The 18,253-nt window shown below is 48.3% G+C and overlaps 2 protein-coding genes across 2 annotated transcripts; both read right to left on the bottom strand.

Moving 5' to 3' along the window:
• Positions 1–4,337: 4,337 nt before the first annotated feature.
• On the bottom strand, positions 4,338–5,966 carry LOC123107102 (WRKY transcription factor WRKY76). Its single transcript, XM_044529101.1, has 4 exons — positions 5,691–5,966; positions 5,228–5,575; positions 5,009–5,125; positions 4,338–4,907 (listed from the first exon to the last, which is right to left on the bottom strand). Exons 1-4 carry the CDS (start codon positions 5,850–5,852, stop codon positions 4,539–4,541), a joined length of 996 nt encoding a protein of 331 aa, XP_044385036.1. The 5' UTR covers positions 5,853–5,966; the 3' UTR covers positions 4,338–4,538.
• A 9,797-nt stretch (positions 5,967–15,763) lies between these two features.
• On the bottom strand, positions 15,764–17,189 carry LOC123107101 (WRKY transcription factor WRKY76). The gene is made up of 3 exons (XM_044529100.1): positions 16,971–17,189; positions 16,545–16,889; positions 15,764–16,455 (listed from the first exon to the last, which is right to left on the bottom strand). Exons 1-3 carry the CDS (start codon positions 17,133–17,135, stop codon positions 15,970–15,972), a joined length of 996 nt encoding a protein of 331 aa, XP_044385035.1. The 5' UTR covers positions 17,136–17,189; the 3' UTR covers positions 15,764–15,969.
• Positions 17,190–18,253: the final 1,064 nt, after the last annotated feature.

Here is an 18,253-nt window from a genome sequence, read left to right as displayed (position 1 = left end):
ATTGACTCTAGTGCAAGTGGGAGACTGTTGGAAATATGCCCTAGAGGCAATAATAAATTAGTTATTATTATATTTCCTTGTTCATGATAATCATTTATTATCCATGCTAGAATTGTATTGATAGGAAACTCAGATACATGTGTGGATACATAGACAATACCATGTCCCTAGTAAGCCTCTAGTTGACTAGCTCGTTGATCAATAGATGGTTACGGTTTCCTGACCATGGACATTGGATGTCGTTGATAACGGGATCACATCATTAGGAGAATGATGTGATGGACAAGACCCAATCCTAAGCCTAGCACAAGATCATGTAGTTCGTATGCTAAAGCTTTTCTAATGTCAAGTATCATTTCCTTAGACCATGAGATTGTGCAACTCCCGGATACCGTAGGAGTGCTTTGGGTGTGCCAAACGTACTGGGTGGCTATAAAGGTACACTACAGGTATCTCTGAAAGTGTCTGTTGGGTTGGCATGAATCAAGACTGGGATTTGTCACTCCGTGTAAACGGAGAGGTATCTTTGGGCCCACTCGGTAGGACATCATCATAATGCGCACAATGTGATCAAGGAGTTGATCACGGGATGATGTGTTATGAAACGAGTAAAGAGACTTGCCGGTAACGAGATTGAACAAGGTATCGGGATACCGACGATCGAATCTCGGGCAAGTATCGTACCGCTAGACAAAGGGAATTGTATACGGGATTGATTAAGTCCTTGACATCGTGGTTCATCCGATGAGATCATCGTGGAACATGTGGGAGCCAACATGGGTATCCAGATCCCGCTGTTGGTTATTGACCGGAGAACGTCTCGGTCATGTCTGCATGGTTCCCGAACCCGTAGGGTCTACACACTTAAGGTTCGGTGACGCTAGGGTTATAGAGATATTAGTATGCGGTAACCCGAAAGTTGTCCGGAGTCCCGGATGAGATCCCGGACGTCACGAGGAGTTCCGGAATGGTCCGGAGGTAAAGAATTATATATAGGAAGTGCTATTTCGGCCATCGGGACAAGTTTCGGGGTCACCGGTATTGTACCGGGACCACCGGAAGGGTCCCGGGGGTCCACCGGGTGGGGCCAGCTTCCCCGGGGGGCCACATGGGCTGTAGGGGGTGCGCCTTGGCCTATATGGGCCAAGGGCACCAGCCACAAGAGGCCCATGCGCCAAGAATCAAGGGAGAGGAAGAGTCCTAAAGGGGGAAGGCACCTCCGAGGTGCCTTGGGGAGGAGGGACTCCTCCCTTGGCCGCACCCTTCCTTGGAGGAAGGGCCAAGGCTGCGCACCCCCCCTCCCTTGGCCCTATATATAGTGGGGGAAAGGGAGGGCAATCTAACCTAAGCCCTGGCGCCTCCCTCTCCCTCCCATGACACATCTTCCTCCTTCCGCAGCGCTTGGCGAAGCCCTGTTGGAATCCCGCTACTTCCACCACCACGCCGTCGTGCTGCTGGATCTCCATCAACCTCTCCTTCCCCCTTGCTGGATCAAGAAGGAGGAGACGTCGCTGCTCCGTACGTGTGTTGAACGCGGAGGTGCCGTCCATTCGGCGCTAGGATCATCGGTGATTTGGATCACGACGAGTACGACTCCATCAACCCCGTTCTCTTGAACGCTTCCGCGCGCGATCTACAAGGGTATGTAGATCCACTCCTCCCTCGTTGCTAGATGACTCCATATATTGATCTTGGTGACACGTAGGAAAATTTTGAATTATTGCTACGTTCCCTTACAGTAGTGTTCAAGATTGACTTCGAAAAGGCCTATGATAAGGTCAAATGATCGCTCCTTCAACAGGCCCTGAGAATGAAAGGATTCTCCGGTAAATGGCGCCAGTGGATCCAAAATTTTGTTACTGGACGTAGTGTGGCTGTCAAAGTCAATGATGACATAGGCCATTACTTTCAGACGAAAAAAGGACTACGACAGGGTGACTCCATGTCTCCAATGTTATTGAACATTGTGGCTGACATGTTGTCTATTCTGATTGATCGCGCCATGCAGGATAGCCAAATTGCAGGAATAGTGCCCCACCTTGTGGATGATGGCCTCTCTATTCTGCAATATGCCGATGATACATTTTTTTTTATGGAACACGGCCTGAATAAGGCTCGAAACATGAAATTATTGCTTTCAGCGTTTGGGCAGATGCCAAGCCTTAAAATTAACTTCCATAAAAGTGAATTGTTCTGCTTTGGAGAAGCCAGTGAGGCAGCGGCTGAATATGCCGACCTGTTTGGTTGTGTTCAAGGCCAATTCCCGATTAAATATTTGGGAATTCTGATTCATTATCGGCGTCTCACTAGTGCGGAGTGGAAACATGTAGAGGAGCGCTCAGAGAAATGGTTGAGTAGTTTGAAAGGCAAGTTGCTCTCATTTGGAGGACGAGTGATCTTAATCAACTCGGTCCTCACAAATATGGTTCTCTATATGCTCTTTTTTTCCAACTCCCAAAAGGGGTCTTGCAGAGGCTGGATTATTTCAGATCCAGATTCTTTTGGCAAGGGGATAGTAAAGAAAAAATACAGGCTAGTCAAATGGAGCGTGGTTTGTAGGACGTAAGACCAAGGTGGACTTGGCATTCATGACTTTCAGGTCAAGAATGTTGCCTTACTTAGTAAATGGTTTTTCAAACTACTTACTGAGGATGGCGTTTGGAAAACCCTCCTACGCAATAAGTATCTAGGCCAAAAAGTTGTGTCACATGCCTATTAGAAACCTGGTGGCTCACACTTTTTGGCTGGTCTAATGGTGGCGAAGGAACACCTTTTTCGTTTTGGATCCTTCGTGATAAAAGATGGGTCAGAGATTCGTTTCTGGGAGGACAACTGGCTAGGCAATGCTAGCCTCCGAGAACGATATCCAACTCTGTACCGCATTGTTCGCAATAAGAATGATACTCTAGAGCGGGTGCTCAGTTCATTCCCGCCGAATGTTTCTTTCAGGCAGGATTTGATTGGCCCCATCTTATGTCATGGCAAAATCTGTTATCTCGATTGGAGTTGATTAACCTAACACAAGGATGGGATGTGTTTCACTGGAACCTCACGGCATCTAGGTCCTTCACAGTTGACTCTATGTACCATGCGCTCACGCATTCAGAGGTCCCAGTGGATAATAACAAGAAAATTTGGATGTCAAAGATTTCACTAAAAGTTAAAATCTTTATGTGGTATCTTCAAAGGGGAGTTGTGCTAACCAAAGACAATCTCGCCTGTTGCAATTGGCATGGAGTAAGAAGTGTAGTTTTTGTACTCATCACGAGACAATCAAACACCTCTTTTTCCAATGCAATTTTGCGTGTTCTACGTGGTCAGTCATCCAAATAGCGTCCAATTTGTATCCGCCCATAGATGTTGTCAATATTTTTGATCATTGGTTGGACGGAATTTCAAATAGGTTCAAAATGCTAATTCGGGTAGGAGAATATGCCTTATTATGGGCACTCTGGCTATGTAGAAATTATTTGGTTTTTGAGGGCAAAAACACCTCTCATTTGTAGGTTCTTTTCCGCTGTACGCACTTGTTTTGTACGTGGTCTACGCTACACCGAACGGAGTATCAACCTCTATTCAAGGCGGTTTGTACGTGGTTGGAGTGGGTGGTCAGGGAGGTCTTCACCCAGCATGGATGGCAGCATAATCTCCGGATTGGCGCACCAACTCTTTCGACATAGGCATACCATCGGTCTTATATGATCCTACTATTACTGATATGTCGCCTTTTTTAATAATCTTCTATCAATTTGTTTTTGCTTGGCTGTGCGCATCTTAGCTATGCAGAGGCAGGGCGATGGTCATCATGTTTTGTATCCGCTTGATGCTATATTTTAAACCAATAAAAATATCATTTATCAAAAAATAATAATAAATATAGTCATTTATGATACCAACATATGATACTGGGTATTACAGATGTAGAATCATACACTAGTATCATGATAGTAGTACATGATACTCTCCATTACAACCAGCCTTAACCCCTTTTAACTATTTTATACTCCCTCCGTCCTAAAATGTAAAAAGCTTTTTGACACTATCATAATATCAAAAAACGTTTTACACAACCAGCCTTAGCCCCTTTAACTATTTTATACTCCCTCCGTCCTAAAATGTAAAAAGCTTTTTGACACTATCATAATATCAAAAAACTTTTTACATTTGGGGACGGAGGAAGTATATATCATTCATCTTACAGAGAGATTCATGAGGATATTTCTTTATTTTTTATGTTTGTTTGAGTCACTTGGATGTGTAATAACATAAATATTAAATTTCAAACTGTGGCACGTTTCAAATTTATTTTCTCCATACCTTCTTTTCACGATACATTATTTTCCTGTGGTACGATTCAGATCATCAAATAGCAAGAAAAATTGCAAATTATGCAGTACAATTAGGGGAGAACTAGGCCCTAAATCTCAGCAGAGAAGTGCTAGAACATCTTTTCTGAAGCTGTACTAGAACACCGCACGGGTGTTTGTTTCTGAAGTACTGTATGCACAGTCTCGAATCTCGATAGCTTCTACTGAATGCTAATAATCCGGCAGCTTCCGCAGGATCGCGGCGGCGAGCGCGTCCGTGAACTTCCGGTCGCCGGTGAGCTCGCGGGCCATCTGCTCCACCAGAGCCGCCCGGAACTCCGGCGACGCGACCTCCCGGCACACCTTCTTCAGGTCCGGTTGCGCCTCCCCTGCCTCGACGACCTGCACGCCTCCCCCGTTCTTGGTGAGGTCCAGCGTGATGGTCGGGCCGGAGGAGTTGATGGAGATGGAGCATGGCACCGAGCCGCCGCCCTGCGTTGCGCAGCTCGGCAGCTCGCCGTCCCGCGTGGGGCGCGGGTGGTTGTGTTCGCCCTCGTACGTCGCCTCCACCACAGAGCTGTCCTCCGCGCTTCTCTGCACCTGCATCACCATGGATCGTACCAAGAAATCAGTGACAGAACATAAGGTTTTCAGACCGTGCATGGTCAAGATGGTAGGATTGGGCGGAGTTTGAAGGATACCTTCTTCTTGACAGGGCAGGACGGTGCGAAGGCGCATCGGAAGTAGGCTCTGGGGGACGGGTTGTCTCGTGTGACCTTCTGCCCGTACTTCCGCCATTGATACCCATCTTTCACCACCTACAGATGCCACAGGTTTCAGTATCAGTACAGTTGCAATTAGTCGACGATTGTTTCGAACAGTGGAGAGGTTCTAGCTAGCTTTGATCGATTTGGACTTACAAGGCTCGTGTCCGATGGGTCGATCCGGGTGCAGACCTTCTTAACCTTGATTCTCCGGCAAGTGCCGTTGCTCAGCGGGCTCTCGACGTCGACATGATCGGCCTCGACCATGTTTATCTTCTTGTCGCTGTTGGCATCGCCGGAATCCGACGTGTCCGGGCTCTCCCTGCCCCTTTTCTTGCCCACCGGCGATGTCGGCGACGCGGCAGTACTCGCGGGCTGCTCGCCCTCGCCTTCGGGGCTCTGTCGCCCGAAATTCTGGTTATTAGCGTACAGGTAGCCGATCATCTCGGTGAGCCTTCTGTTCTCCTCGCTCACCTCCGTGAACTTGGCCTCCAGGATCCTGGCCTGGAAACCCCCCACATTTGCACGATCAAATCCAGCACGTCGAGCGAAATGCAAGAGATTTTTTCGATAAAGCAAAAAAAAGAAAAGAACAGAGTGTGGTTGAACGGTTGCATACCTCGCCGTTGGTCATGGTGGTGGAAGCTGCTCTGCCACAGGCCGAGCTAGAAATGTGAGCTTCGGCTCTCATTCCGGCGCACCTCGCCGGAGACGGCTCGCGGACCATGGGAAGGCCGACCATGAGGTCGAGGCAGACCGGCGAGCGCCGCGCCGTGTCCATTGATCAGATCAGCAATCACACGGGCGCGGCCCTGCAAAGTTCCTACCACCGTGAGCCTGGCCTGAGAGGCTGAGACTGCGATTGCTATGCGTGAAGAATCAACCACGAGCGTAGGTCGTTTGAATGCTTTGGCATCCCCAAAGGACCGGTAAATATAGCGGGGGTTCGGGGGACATGTCGTTTGGAGGGAGCGGGACGCCGCGGTCGCGGTCGCGGTCGCCTGGGAAACAGAGTGTGGTCAGGCTCGGTCATACGCACGCGTGGCAGCGAAACGTCACGCGCGAAACGTCAGCCTGCCCGCGTCACCCAGTCTGCAGGGTGCGCAGTGGCAGCAAGTTTGCAGGGTGACGCCCAATCGCCCATCAGTGCTGCGTCGTCTGTCCGGAGAAAGAGCAGAAACACACGGTGGGTCCACGGAAGAATCTCGTGCGGTGCAGGGATGCACATATAAATGCGATCATACTCGGCGCCTCGTCGTTTGGTTTGGATGATACGGGTTGTTGATCGAATCTTTCTTTCGTTCAAACTCTTAAGAGCTTTTTGCTCGTTTGGTTCGGTCCGGCGAACATCCAAATTCGTTTTTGTATTTGGATCGACGCTTGCACCCAACACAAGCCTGACCAACTTTTTTAAGATCACACAAAAAAAAACACCGTAAAAAATTTAAAAATAAAAAAATGTTAATTAAACATTAATGTCGGCCATAAAGGCCGACGAGAGTCTACAAGTCCACTTTTACATTAAGTAGAAACATTTAATAAAACTAAAAACTAGTAGGGATGCGTTGCCTAAGGAGCCCTTGTCGTCGTCGTCGGGGCCGGTGAGGCCGATAAGTGTCGGTGTTGGGCTAGCCCAGCGAAACACTGTCCCCCCAGGTTGTGGTGACGTCCTCCGTCATTGATTGTGCCGCCGCCGGCTGGGCTGGCCCACCACGGGCACGGCGCTCCTCCTCCATCTCGCGGCGCTCCTCCGCCCGCCTGCGCTGCCGTCATTGCTCCAGGTAGATCCGCTCTTGTGCCGGCGTCGCCCCAAACCAGATGGGTGGCGTGTTGACCCATTCGCACACGTATCCGTCCCATTTGCCGCGCTCGGGCTTGATGGGCGTCGGCGCGGGCTCGGCCTTGATGGGGGACAGCGACGGCATGACGCAGTCGCTGGCACCGGAGAGTGACATGGCCTTCGACAGGCGCGCCCGGTACGCCGCGCCCTCCTCCGCCGCCTTGCGCCGCTCGTCCTCCTCGTTTTTATGGAGGGCAGCCGCCAGCGCCGCTTGGTAGGCGGCCTCCGCCTCCCGGTCCTCGTCGCGCACAACGAGGGGCGGCGGCAGGAAGCCAGCCCGCACGTCGCGGACGGTGCTCCTTATGTTGAAACATGAATCAGACCTCCCACTCGAAGAGTTGGATGCATAGACAAGGTTGAGGCGCTGCTCCGGCGTTAGTTGCTGCCGTCGATGCCACACCTCCTCCGCATGCACCCACACTGAAGGCGGTGCCGCTGACACCGGGATCCTCTCCAGATCCAAGTGCCAGTCATGTGGCAGCATGACATCGGGATACGGGATGCGGATGCGGTGCTCCCAGTGCCACTTCGCTTGGTGCACTGGGACGCTAATCCGCTGCCGAGGCCGGTGGGAAGACGACGGCGGAGGCGGGGGGGGGGGGGGGGGGGGGGGGGCGTGCGAAGGGCCGGCGGGGGCCTTGCCCTTGTTCTTGCCGGAGAAGAAGCCCATGGTGGCTAGTGTTGTCGTCGACGGGGGAGTAGTGGGGTGGCTAGATGTGGACAGGCATCTGGAAGAGGATGATGACACCCCCTCCCCCTCCCCCGCCCCGCACGCTCGGATTAAAAAAGGTCGCCCGCCATCGCTGACGCTTTGGGCCCACAGTCGTCATTAATAAAGATGCGGGGGGTAGTTGGCCGACCGTCATGTCGGGACGCGGCGGACATCGGAAAGACGTGCGATGCGTCCGCGCCAACGTATTTTAGTCGCAAATTTGGGCCGAAAATAGGGACACGTGGACGCGTTTTAAAAATATGGTCGGCGCATTGGACCATCACTTTTGTCCGTGGCGACCCAAACAGACAGCAGCGGACGAAAGGGGTCGTCGCGTTGGAATTGCTCTAACCGCATGTTTTCCACGAGAAGGATGCGGAATATTTACGATTTCCTTTAGACCATTTTATTTGCATATTTCTACCGGGAGGAGTTGGCCAGAGCATGCCTCTGAAATTTTTAGAGACTTGTTCAGACTGTTTTTGTGCTGCGAGATGGGAAGAAACTTGCGCGAAACTCAAACTGTTCACACCGGACCTGTACAGCACTCCGCTTTTGGCCCGATGGTGACCGTTGCGCGATCTAGTTACTGTGCTTCACCTCGTCTTGTACGGCGTGACCCGATGCACGACTGCAGCCAAGAGAGCTACCAGTGTTTTGGCCCGGCGATGACCGCATGCGCCGCGCGTCACGGGAGTATGTCATTTGCTTATGTAGGGGCTGGACATCTTCCCAAATCTCGAAAGGAAAAAAGAAGTGGGATCTGGAGAGACACGCATCCTGACTTGTCAAGTCTCGACGGAAGTCTTTCTCGATTCTGAATATTACTATGGACCTGGAGGTAATTGAAGTCGTCGCGTTTTATTTTTCAGCCAGGGGAGAACCCGTCGGATTACTTTCCGGTGAAGCAAAACTTTACCACCAAGAGAGCTGCATGTTCTCCGGAAGGAAACACGATGAATGATTTTTCTTCCCTGGAGGATGAATGATTTTTTTAAAAGCAACATACTATAGGTTCCGTGTATTGATTTGCCGTAAACTCGTGTTTACTAAAGGAAAACCTTTGGTTCTCTAGAAGGAAACACGGTGAATGATTTTTTCTTCCCTGAAAGATGAATGATACTTTAAAGCAGCATACCATATGTTCCGTGCATTGACTTGTCATAAACTCGTGTTTACTGCAATGAAAACCTCTGGTTCTCTAGAAGGAAACACGATGAATGATTTTTCTTCCCTGGAGAAGGAGAATGAATGATACTTTAAAGCAGCACACCATATGTTCCGTGTATTGATTTGTCGTAAACTCGTGTTTACTGTAAGGAAAACCTTGGTTTTCACACAAAGGCACTGACCGTGCACGTCACTTACCGGTGAGACCAATGCACCTCACTTACCGGTGAGACCAATGCACCGTTCTCTCGCATCCTCTCATTTCTTATTCTCACCTAATTGGTCCTCTTCTTGGCCAGAGAACCGACCGATCCCCTCCTCTCTTCCAACGAGTCATGTTGAGGCCGCCGCCGGCGGAGCTTACTGCTGCAATGTCAGGCCACTCGTGCTGCGAGGCGATTGCGGGTGCTGCAAGCGCTGCCTCCCCCATGCATCATGGGTCCACCCCCTTGACCAGCAACAGTGGTGTTGATGCAACCTGCTGCGTGCCACTCAGGCCAGCCATATTGCGACAAGCGTGAGAGGGTAGGCATCTTCACTGGTGTTGCGATCCACCGCACCACTCTGTTGCGAGCCACCACACTGCACTCTTGCGAGCCATCACCTGTGTTGCAAGTCGCCCAAACGTTGTTGTTGTGACCCATTGTTGATGTTGTAAAGCTCATCATCGGTGTTGCAAGGGATGGATGGCTACAACAAGACAACAATGAGAGCCACAAGCCAACGGATGAGAGATGTTGCAAAGCGGAGATGCAACAAAATCCACGTTGTTCTGCGCGAGACATGCGTTTCGTGCGGGAAGGGGGAGGGTAGGGGGCTGCTCACATAATGATACAATCAGGGGAGGACAAGACCGAACGGTTATGCTATTGCTATCGGACGGCTCAGTGGGTGACCACTCGATGGCATCTATCAACCAACTAACGCCTAACATTGGCAATAGTACTAATAGTAGAGCAAATATTCTCTAAAAACTACTGGAGTGAATCTAGTCAAATTGAAAATTTAGGATCTAGTATTACACATAAAACCCATGCAAAAGAATTGCCGGAACAAACCTATGCAATTTGTATGTAAATTCTACCGAACCAGGGTGTTGTAGTTGACAATTGGAAACTCAGTATAGTATCAGATGGTTGTTAATATTCACAATTACCAACTATCTAACCGGCCCAAAAATACCTCGAGTATTTTATCCTTTAATTCGAAATTTTGACACAAAAATATTTCGTTGAATACCTATCAGTGAAACACCAAAAATAAATTTATGTAAGCCAGTGTTCTCCAAGTCGTCACCATAGATCCAATTTTCGCCCCTCTGCTCCACAACGCCTCCTTCCATGCTGTAAAGCGGAGAGATGAGAATTCTCGTATTTGCACCATCATTAAGAAGTTTCTTCTATTAGGTTTAGTGTCGTAGCGATGTCCCTTTGATGGTGCTGGTGATGTTGTCTCGAATAAATTTCCTCTGACTGCAATCCTGTCTCGGTGACGCTTTGCCTCATTGTTGATGAGGAGCTGGTCCTTTTTTCCTCGCAGATCTTCATGAACGACGAGTTGGTTCTTCTTGTTTTCTGTTCATGGGGTTCCTTGGGCGTCGCTGCGATATCATCGTTTTCTTCACCAATCCATTCTTTCGAGCCTTTACAAGCATGGTCATTGACATGGTCTGGCGATGTTGGCCTGGCTGCCTACCTAGGTCGATGCAGTGCCTCGTTTGTATTGTGTCAATTCAACGATGTTTCGTCCTCCGATACTTCATTAGCTGAATTTCTCGATGTTATTCATGGGGACGAGAGCTATGGTGATACAACAATGATGAGTTCGTCTATGACTTCAACAAGAACCTTAATGCATAGGGGATTGGTTGTAACTTTCACTTTGCCTAGGTTCATTTCTGCATATGTAGATTTTACTTACCCAACTATCTGATCATACCCTATGTCACATGTACTACACTTTAATACAATGTTGCCGCCAAGCTAACAAAGTAAGATCAACTCTAGAAGAGTCATCATATTGGCTCGATTGCAATAATAACCACCGATATGGTGATTTTGGACGAAAAGGATGCTCTAGCAGAGTCACCATCCCGCTCCCGATCGGCATAATTTATGGAGGCCACTTCAAATCGAGCCTGCGAGCCTTCCTATTTGGAGGGGCAATTCTTTTCAGCGTGCTCCATCGCCAAGCGCTAGGGGGAGAGAAGTTTCACCCCTCCTCATCCCACGTGGCCCACCTTCCCTCCCTGCCAACGGCACAGATAACCACGCGAATGTCATCGGGAAGCATGACAACTAATGGCGGTCGACGCGTGTCAACGCCCCATAGAACCCGCCGCCCGTGACAGAGTAGGATCGCGTCATCTGGCGCCATTACGATGTAGGACATGCAAATTTTGTGGCAGAGAGGGAGTGCAACAGATGACGCGCATTCGACACGGAGATGGTGACATTCACCGAGACGAATCACGCCATATTGGGCCTTTCCCTCGCTGATAAACAAGTCTGCCTCGATGACTGTGGGAAGGAACGGGACGAAGATGACGTTGCCTGACTGTCACACCGCCGTTCCTAGAGGATGGGTGGACTCGTTACATATGCTTGTGCCCTATGCATAACATTCATAACTCACGAGACGAGAAGTTGATGCCTCATCCAATGCTTCTCTCGAACAGAGGCGGATCTAATGAGGGTGTCATGGGTGCCATGGTACCCCCCCCCCTCCTAAATTGTAATATAAATTTGACTATGTACTTAAAACTAAAAAATGAACAATTTGATGTTATTTTAAGACTAGTTGTAGAGATTATGATGATTTTAGACTAAACTATACTATATTTATTGTAAATCTTGGACACGGACACCCCTAAAGCCGAGATTCTAGGCCCGGAAGTGCTCCCAATACGTAAAATGTCATCCATGCTTAGTATGAAAATGTCACTAATAGACTTTTGACCTCTATATAAGAATTTATAATGCAATGTTCTCTCAAACTAACTGTGTGGCTATTGAGTTGATGCAACAACAAAAAAGATATAGATGCTGCATTATGGCGACTCTGTGTTTGCGCACAACCTCTAAAACATTATGAAGTGCGCTCCATATGCTCTATATATGAAGACTGTGCGCACATCCTCGCAACCTTTCAAATATTATGGAGAACACTCCATATACATTATGGATGACGTGGATATGATGACTCTCATAGAGTTGTTGTAAGCGCTCATCTAAAGAACCACCCTTGCCAACACCAAGGGGTGTGGTTTTATTTTATTTTCCCCTTTCTTTCTCTTCAAGGCAGAAGACATTTTTCATTTTCAAGTCAAGGTGTGTACACATTAATTGCGTACGTAAGTGCTAACTACAATTACCACGTGCAAGTTGCTTAATTAACCATGACTAGATCTTGACCCAGCTGTGACATGCGCTTGTTTATAACAAATTGTGACTTTTCTTTGCTTTTTCATTTGAATTTGTTATCACCTTGCATGTAATCCCAGATGACGTGTCCCAACCGCCTTTAAAGGGTCCGTCATCCCTGCCCGAGAGCTTTTGCATAGGCGCCCGATCTGAGTTATGCATCCTACCACCAATATAAAAAATTTACCTTTTCTAAGATTCATAAATTCTATCGTTTAACTGTTTTATCCGTCCCGCAACATGTGAAGTTAAGATTTGGGTTTTGTAGCTTGGTCTCCTTAACCTCTAACCCTTCTGGTACGATGAAGATTCTTTGGGGGTACGTAATGGGTAGATAATTTAATTGGTTCACCCAATCATAGGATATATGATATGATTGGATTGGATGACTACAACGACTTGACGCACCAACTTTTCTTAATGCCACAAACCACTAGGATTATTAAGCATAAGCCTTTTCTTGATGAATTCTCTATTCATGTATGCATGTGGTCGTCTCTTAAGGAGGAATCCTTCACATGAGTATGACATAAGCCATTATTGGTGAGTGACATCAGAAATTTGAGCACTGGGTGAAGCCGGATTAGTTCTCATTAGATTAGCTTCCTTCATTCTACCTCTTGTGACCAGTAACTGCATATGAAAGACTGATGATAGACCAAGTGTCCGCCTAGTTTGCAAAATAAAGTTTGATATTTTGAATACCATTCTCAACTAGTTCTGGTCTGGCCGGAGAGATGACATGCACATAAGCATGACAAAGATGTCAGATGGAGGAGATACATCATGAGTTAGGATCCAGAACCAAACATATTTGACACTAGTCTAACAAATAAATGCACCGTAGGATAGTTAAAATAAACTTGACAAAACAGTTAGGCTAGATAGGTTTTTTTTCGGTAATGCTGAAAACGTTCGACTGACGGCTTTGATCTTATTGTATAATGTTTCTTTACTACACGAAAAGTAGCACCGTAATTATGTCTCAAGGATGTAGGAGAGGATCGCTGAATCTCATCAACAAGTATTGTGTTCCTGTCAAGATTTTGCAATGATTTAATCATGTAAATTCTAACAAGTACTTAAAGTGAGTTGTGTATTTTTGGTCATGGTGTGGATGATCTAGACACTGCAATGGACGGAGACAACAACATAAAGGAGACCAGTGTTATTCCAAAGTACTACGCTTCATAGGAAATTTAGGGGCTGTTTGGTTTCCAGCCACATATTGCCACATTTTGCCACATCTCACCTTAGACAAATTTGACCAAGTTAGGTGGGTGTTTGGTTCTAGCCACACCTAAGACAAGATTTTTTTTATTAGCAGTGAACCCCACATGTCATAGACACAAAAAGTATGGCAAGATTCCCTTAGGCAAGCCAAAGTGGGTCTAACAATTTAAGCAACTCAAGTTAGGCAAGTGTGGCAAGTGTGGCAAAAATAATATGGCAACATAAGACAAACATAGTCACAATCCAAATAGCCCCTTAGCATGTAACCTCTTGAAATAAAATCATTTTTTCTTGTGAATCAATCAAACAAACTCAATCCTTTACGATTCAAATGGACATGGCATTCCAATCATATTTTTTTCCTATTCTTGTGTTTTTACAATCCTACAAATCAAAGAGGCCCATAATTGTGCTGCATTGCATTCATGAGTAGGTGCTTGGTCCCAAGGACGCTAAGTACATCGTGTCATGTCGACAAGTTCGTTTACTCATGTTTCTAGTCACCCCTAGCCCTACCTTGCTGAGCCACCTCCCATGAAGCACCTGACCGCGGTCCTTTGAGAGGCTGATGAGGTTGTCACACCGACAAGGTACACCAACGCCCACCTCCTCCTCCCCCTCCCCCCGATGGGTTATACATGGACAGGTTGCGCTCCTGCGCTCTACACATCGCGTTCTGCTACACTTCGACTACATGCAAACATTGTCTTGTGCCTCTCTTCTCCACTTTGCTAACCATGCATCAGTAACACCCCCCCCCCCTAAATATATTTTTTTGTAATATATATGTTACAAATTTTAGATATATCCTACCAGATTTTCCATATTCACAACCTCCAAACTTACTGGAGTGCACCCTTAAAAAACTGGAGGGTGCAGAACATATGTACAAACTCATATTTGTCACATCCTAGCCCTGAAAAATTACGCCTGTCACATTTATTTTTGTTGGCATTTGCTCAAAATTTCTACTTTTCTTTGGCATTGATTTTTAACAAATCTTAGGTTGGATCAACATCAAATACTTGAAAGTAGTTAACTCACATATATAGTGGCAAAATCTACATGATGGTGCATGTTCATAGTGGCATTTTTAGACTAAGGAAAATAACAAGAAGCAATTTTCAGACACTATTGGACTACATGAATATATACGCAATATCATTACTCGACATTGCTAACTACAATGACCTTCGAACCGACAATGGCTAGTTAGAGTTGGAGTCCAACGCCTCACTGGTGGCACATGCCTTCGAACTTGGTCTCACGGGCGACATCAATGCACGACTTCTGGAAGGCTTAGCGCCACTCGAGTTGGCAGGTGGTGGCACAGTCAGCAATCTTCTAGATGGACCTCTCCCTCGCGAGCTCTAACTCCTGTTGCTCCTCTGCCACAAGTGTGTAGCGAGCGTCATCATCATGGATGGATTGCTCAAGCACCAAGGCTAGTTGGTGTTGCTTGTTCATGTTGATGAGGAGGGGGATGGGAAGGGGTTGAGCTCGATAATGCCGGAGTCAAAGTCAGCCTCAAAATCCAATATGTTAGAGTTGAGGACATGGACTACTAAATCACAAGTTCTCTAAACTCCAAGGACAAGGGGGGAGGACAGCCACCCATCGGCGTGGGTCCCAAGGATGAGGCTATGGTGATGTGGGAGAATGAAGCACCGCCGGCCAACGCCACCTGTGACGACACGAGGCGGCTCAACTAGTCCATGGCGTGGCAAGGATGGGTTACGTTAGCGTTGAATTTAGGGACGAGGTGGGGAGGAAACGATGTGCCCTAAGACGTGTCGTGGCCAAGTCTTTATAGCCGCGGGCGGTGAGAAACAAGGGTGACATGAAACGAAGGGAGCGGGCTGGAAAAAATTTCCGAGTGTTTTTTTACCCGTCTAGTCTTCGTATCGGCGATGGTCATTATGTACGAAGGGGGTGTTATCGACTCTACTAGAGTTACTCTTGGAATTACTATTAGAAGATGTGATATTTTGATGTTGAATATGGCGTTTCGGTGCACAAGAGCATCTGCTTCTGTGGATGAACAATAAAATGAAAAAATACAGCAAAAAATATATTGTTTTTTGGCACCAATGGTGCACAAGTTCTAGGTGTGCGAAACTTCATGGCGATATGACATCACAAGAGCTCTCGACAAAAATAAATCAAAGTCTTAAGAAATGTTCAATTTTTTTATTTTGAAGGACCGATTTTGTTTTTTCTGCCCCAAGCTCCCCAATGTCATATTGTCATTCAGTTTTGCACGCGCATAGAAAATTTGTTCATCTTTGATGTATGAAAATTTTAGATTTTTTTGCTATTTTATTGGAATTTAGTGTCTACCCGTAAGCCGATGAGCTTGTGATCAGCCATGGCCTATGGGTTTTAATATATTGTAAAAATGTCTGTAATCGAATTCAATGTTGTACTAGATGAAATTTTGTACTACGTCAGCCTTTAGTGTTCCAAATGCTACAAAATTAGGAAGTTTCTGAAGTTCGCGTAGTCTCTATAATTAGTTATGCTAATAATCCGGCAGCTTCCGCAGGATCGCCGCGGCGAGTGCGTCGGTGAACTTTTGGTCGCCGGTGAGCTCGCGGGCCATCTGCTCCACCAACGCCCTCTGGAATTCTGGCGACGCGACCTCCCGGCACACCTTCTTCATGTCCGGCTGCGCCTCCCCCGCATCCAAGACCTGCACGCCTCCCCCGTTCTTGGTGAGGTCCAGCGTGATGGTCGGGCCGGAGGAGTTGATGGAGATGGAGCACGGCACCGAGCCGCCGCCCTGCGTGGTGCAGCCCGGCAGCTCGCCGGCCCGCGTGGGGCGCGGGTGGTTGTGCTCGCCCTCGTACGTCGCCTCCACCACCGAGCTGTCCTCCGCGCTCCTCTGCACCTTCTTCTTGACAGGGCAGGAAGGCGCGAAGGCGCATCGGAAGTAGGCCCTTGGGGACGGGTTGTCCCGTGTCACCTTCTGCCCGTACTTCCGCCATTGATACCCATCTTTCACCACCTACAGATGCCACCACTTCCATTAATACTTTGATCGGTGGACGATCCATTGGGGTTTGGACTGCGTTTGATGATCAATTTGACACTTACGAGGCTCGTGTCCGATGGGTCGATCCTGGTGCAGACCTTCTTGACCTTGATTCTCCGGCAAGTGCCGTTGCTCAGCGGGCTGTCCACATCGACATGCTCGGCCTCGCCCGTGCCTACGTTCCTGTTGCTAATTTCCACATCGCAAGAATGCGAGGCGTCCATGCTGTCCCGGCTCCTCTTTCTCCCCGCCGGCGGCGTGGGCGACCCGGCCGTGCTGGCGGGCTGCTGGCCCTCGCCGTCGGGGCTCTGGCGCGCGACCTTGTTGCCGTAAAGGTAGGCGATCATCTCCGTGAGCCTCCGGTTCTCCTCGCTCACCTGCGTCAGCTTCGCCTCCAGGATCTTAGCCTGGAAATTGGCACGGTCAGGTCAGCACCTCGTTGAGGCAATGCACGAGACGGAGTGGGAAAGGATCGGGCGGGTAAGTACCTCGTCGTTGGTCATGGAAGGTGCTCTGCTACAGGCCGAGCTAGCAATGCCGGCTTCGGTTCTGCTTCCGGTGCACCTCGCCAGAGACGGCTCGCGGTCCATGGGACGGCCGACCATGAGGTCGAGGCAGACCGGCGCCGTGTCCATGGTCCAGAAGCAACACATGCACGCCCCTGCGACTGTTCTGGTCGGAGGTAGGAGAATCAAGCACGAGCAGAGGACACTTGAATGTTTTGAGAACTGGCAATGGGCGCGGGCGATATATATAGCGGGGGATTTGGGGGACACGTTGGATTGCGACGTGGGACATCGGCGACGCAGCTCGAGAGAGCGGTAGCGGTGGTCTGGTCTGGCCGGCTCGTCCATTGGATCTGCAGCCTGAGGTCACGCTGTATCGCCTCCGGTTACGTCATCCATTATTGAAGGGGGCGAGGTCACGATTCGCGTCATGGCTGACGGACCAAGCTGCAGAATAGTAGTACGTACTACCATTAATGGAGTACTAGTACTGCCATTAATGAAGTCGGCCTCGCGGTCCTGGGATGAATCTGGTGCAGGAGTACTATGCACCAAATCACATGGATTGAGATGCGCGTACCATGCGATCACACTTGGAGATGCGTGTGAGAGAAAAAGAGTACTCCATCCATCCAAATTCCATCCCCGGCCGGCATGTTTTCCACGAGATGGATGCCAAAGCTCGAGCCCTAGAAAAAGAACATCTATCTTTTGTCAACGGAAAAGTGCGCTACTTTCTCTACAGCTCCGGGAGAGTTATTAGTCAGAGCGAACGGGCCTTAATTTGAATGACCTGTTGTTCAGATTGTTTTTGTGCCGAGAGAACGGAGGAAGAAAGTTGTACGGAACACTATTTTTGTAACAATTATTATACAGTTGATCATGTTGATTCTTTTTTTATTTTGGCGAAAGATTCAGTTGATTCTCTTGTCACGCCTGACCTGTGCAGTACTACCTTGCAATTAGTTCTAATCTCTTTGGGTTTTCTTTGCTTTGTCGTGTACGCCGTGACCCTCGCATGACCGCTAAAAGGAGGAGGAGAGAGCTAACGCGGGTGGTGGCTGTCAGGCTAGACGCGCCGCGCGTGGGCGTCACCCTTGTTTCTTTATGTTGAAACTTTTGTAAGACTAGTCACAACGGGAGTAATTTAACTAGTAATATCACATATTTCAATACAAGATTGCTTATGTGGCAGTTAATTAATAAGGAGAGAAGGATTTGTGGTAACTTAGGTACTCTCTCCGTCTAGGTGTGTAAGTCATCTT

This window comes from Triticum aestivum, chromosome 5A (assembly GCF_018294505.1).
Source record: "Triticum aestivum cultivar Chinese Spring chromosome 5A, IWGSC CS RefSeq v2.1, whole genome shotgun sequence".
NCBI classification, from domain to species: domain Eukaryota; kingdom Viridiplantae; phylum Streptophyta; class Magnoliopsida; order Poales; family Poaceae; genus Triticum; species Triticum aestivum.
This window is presented reverse-complemented; position numbering and strand designations above follow the sequence as displayed.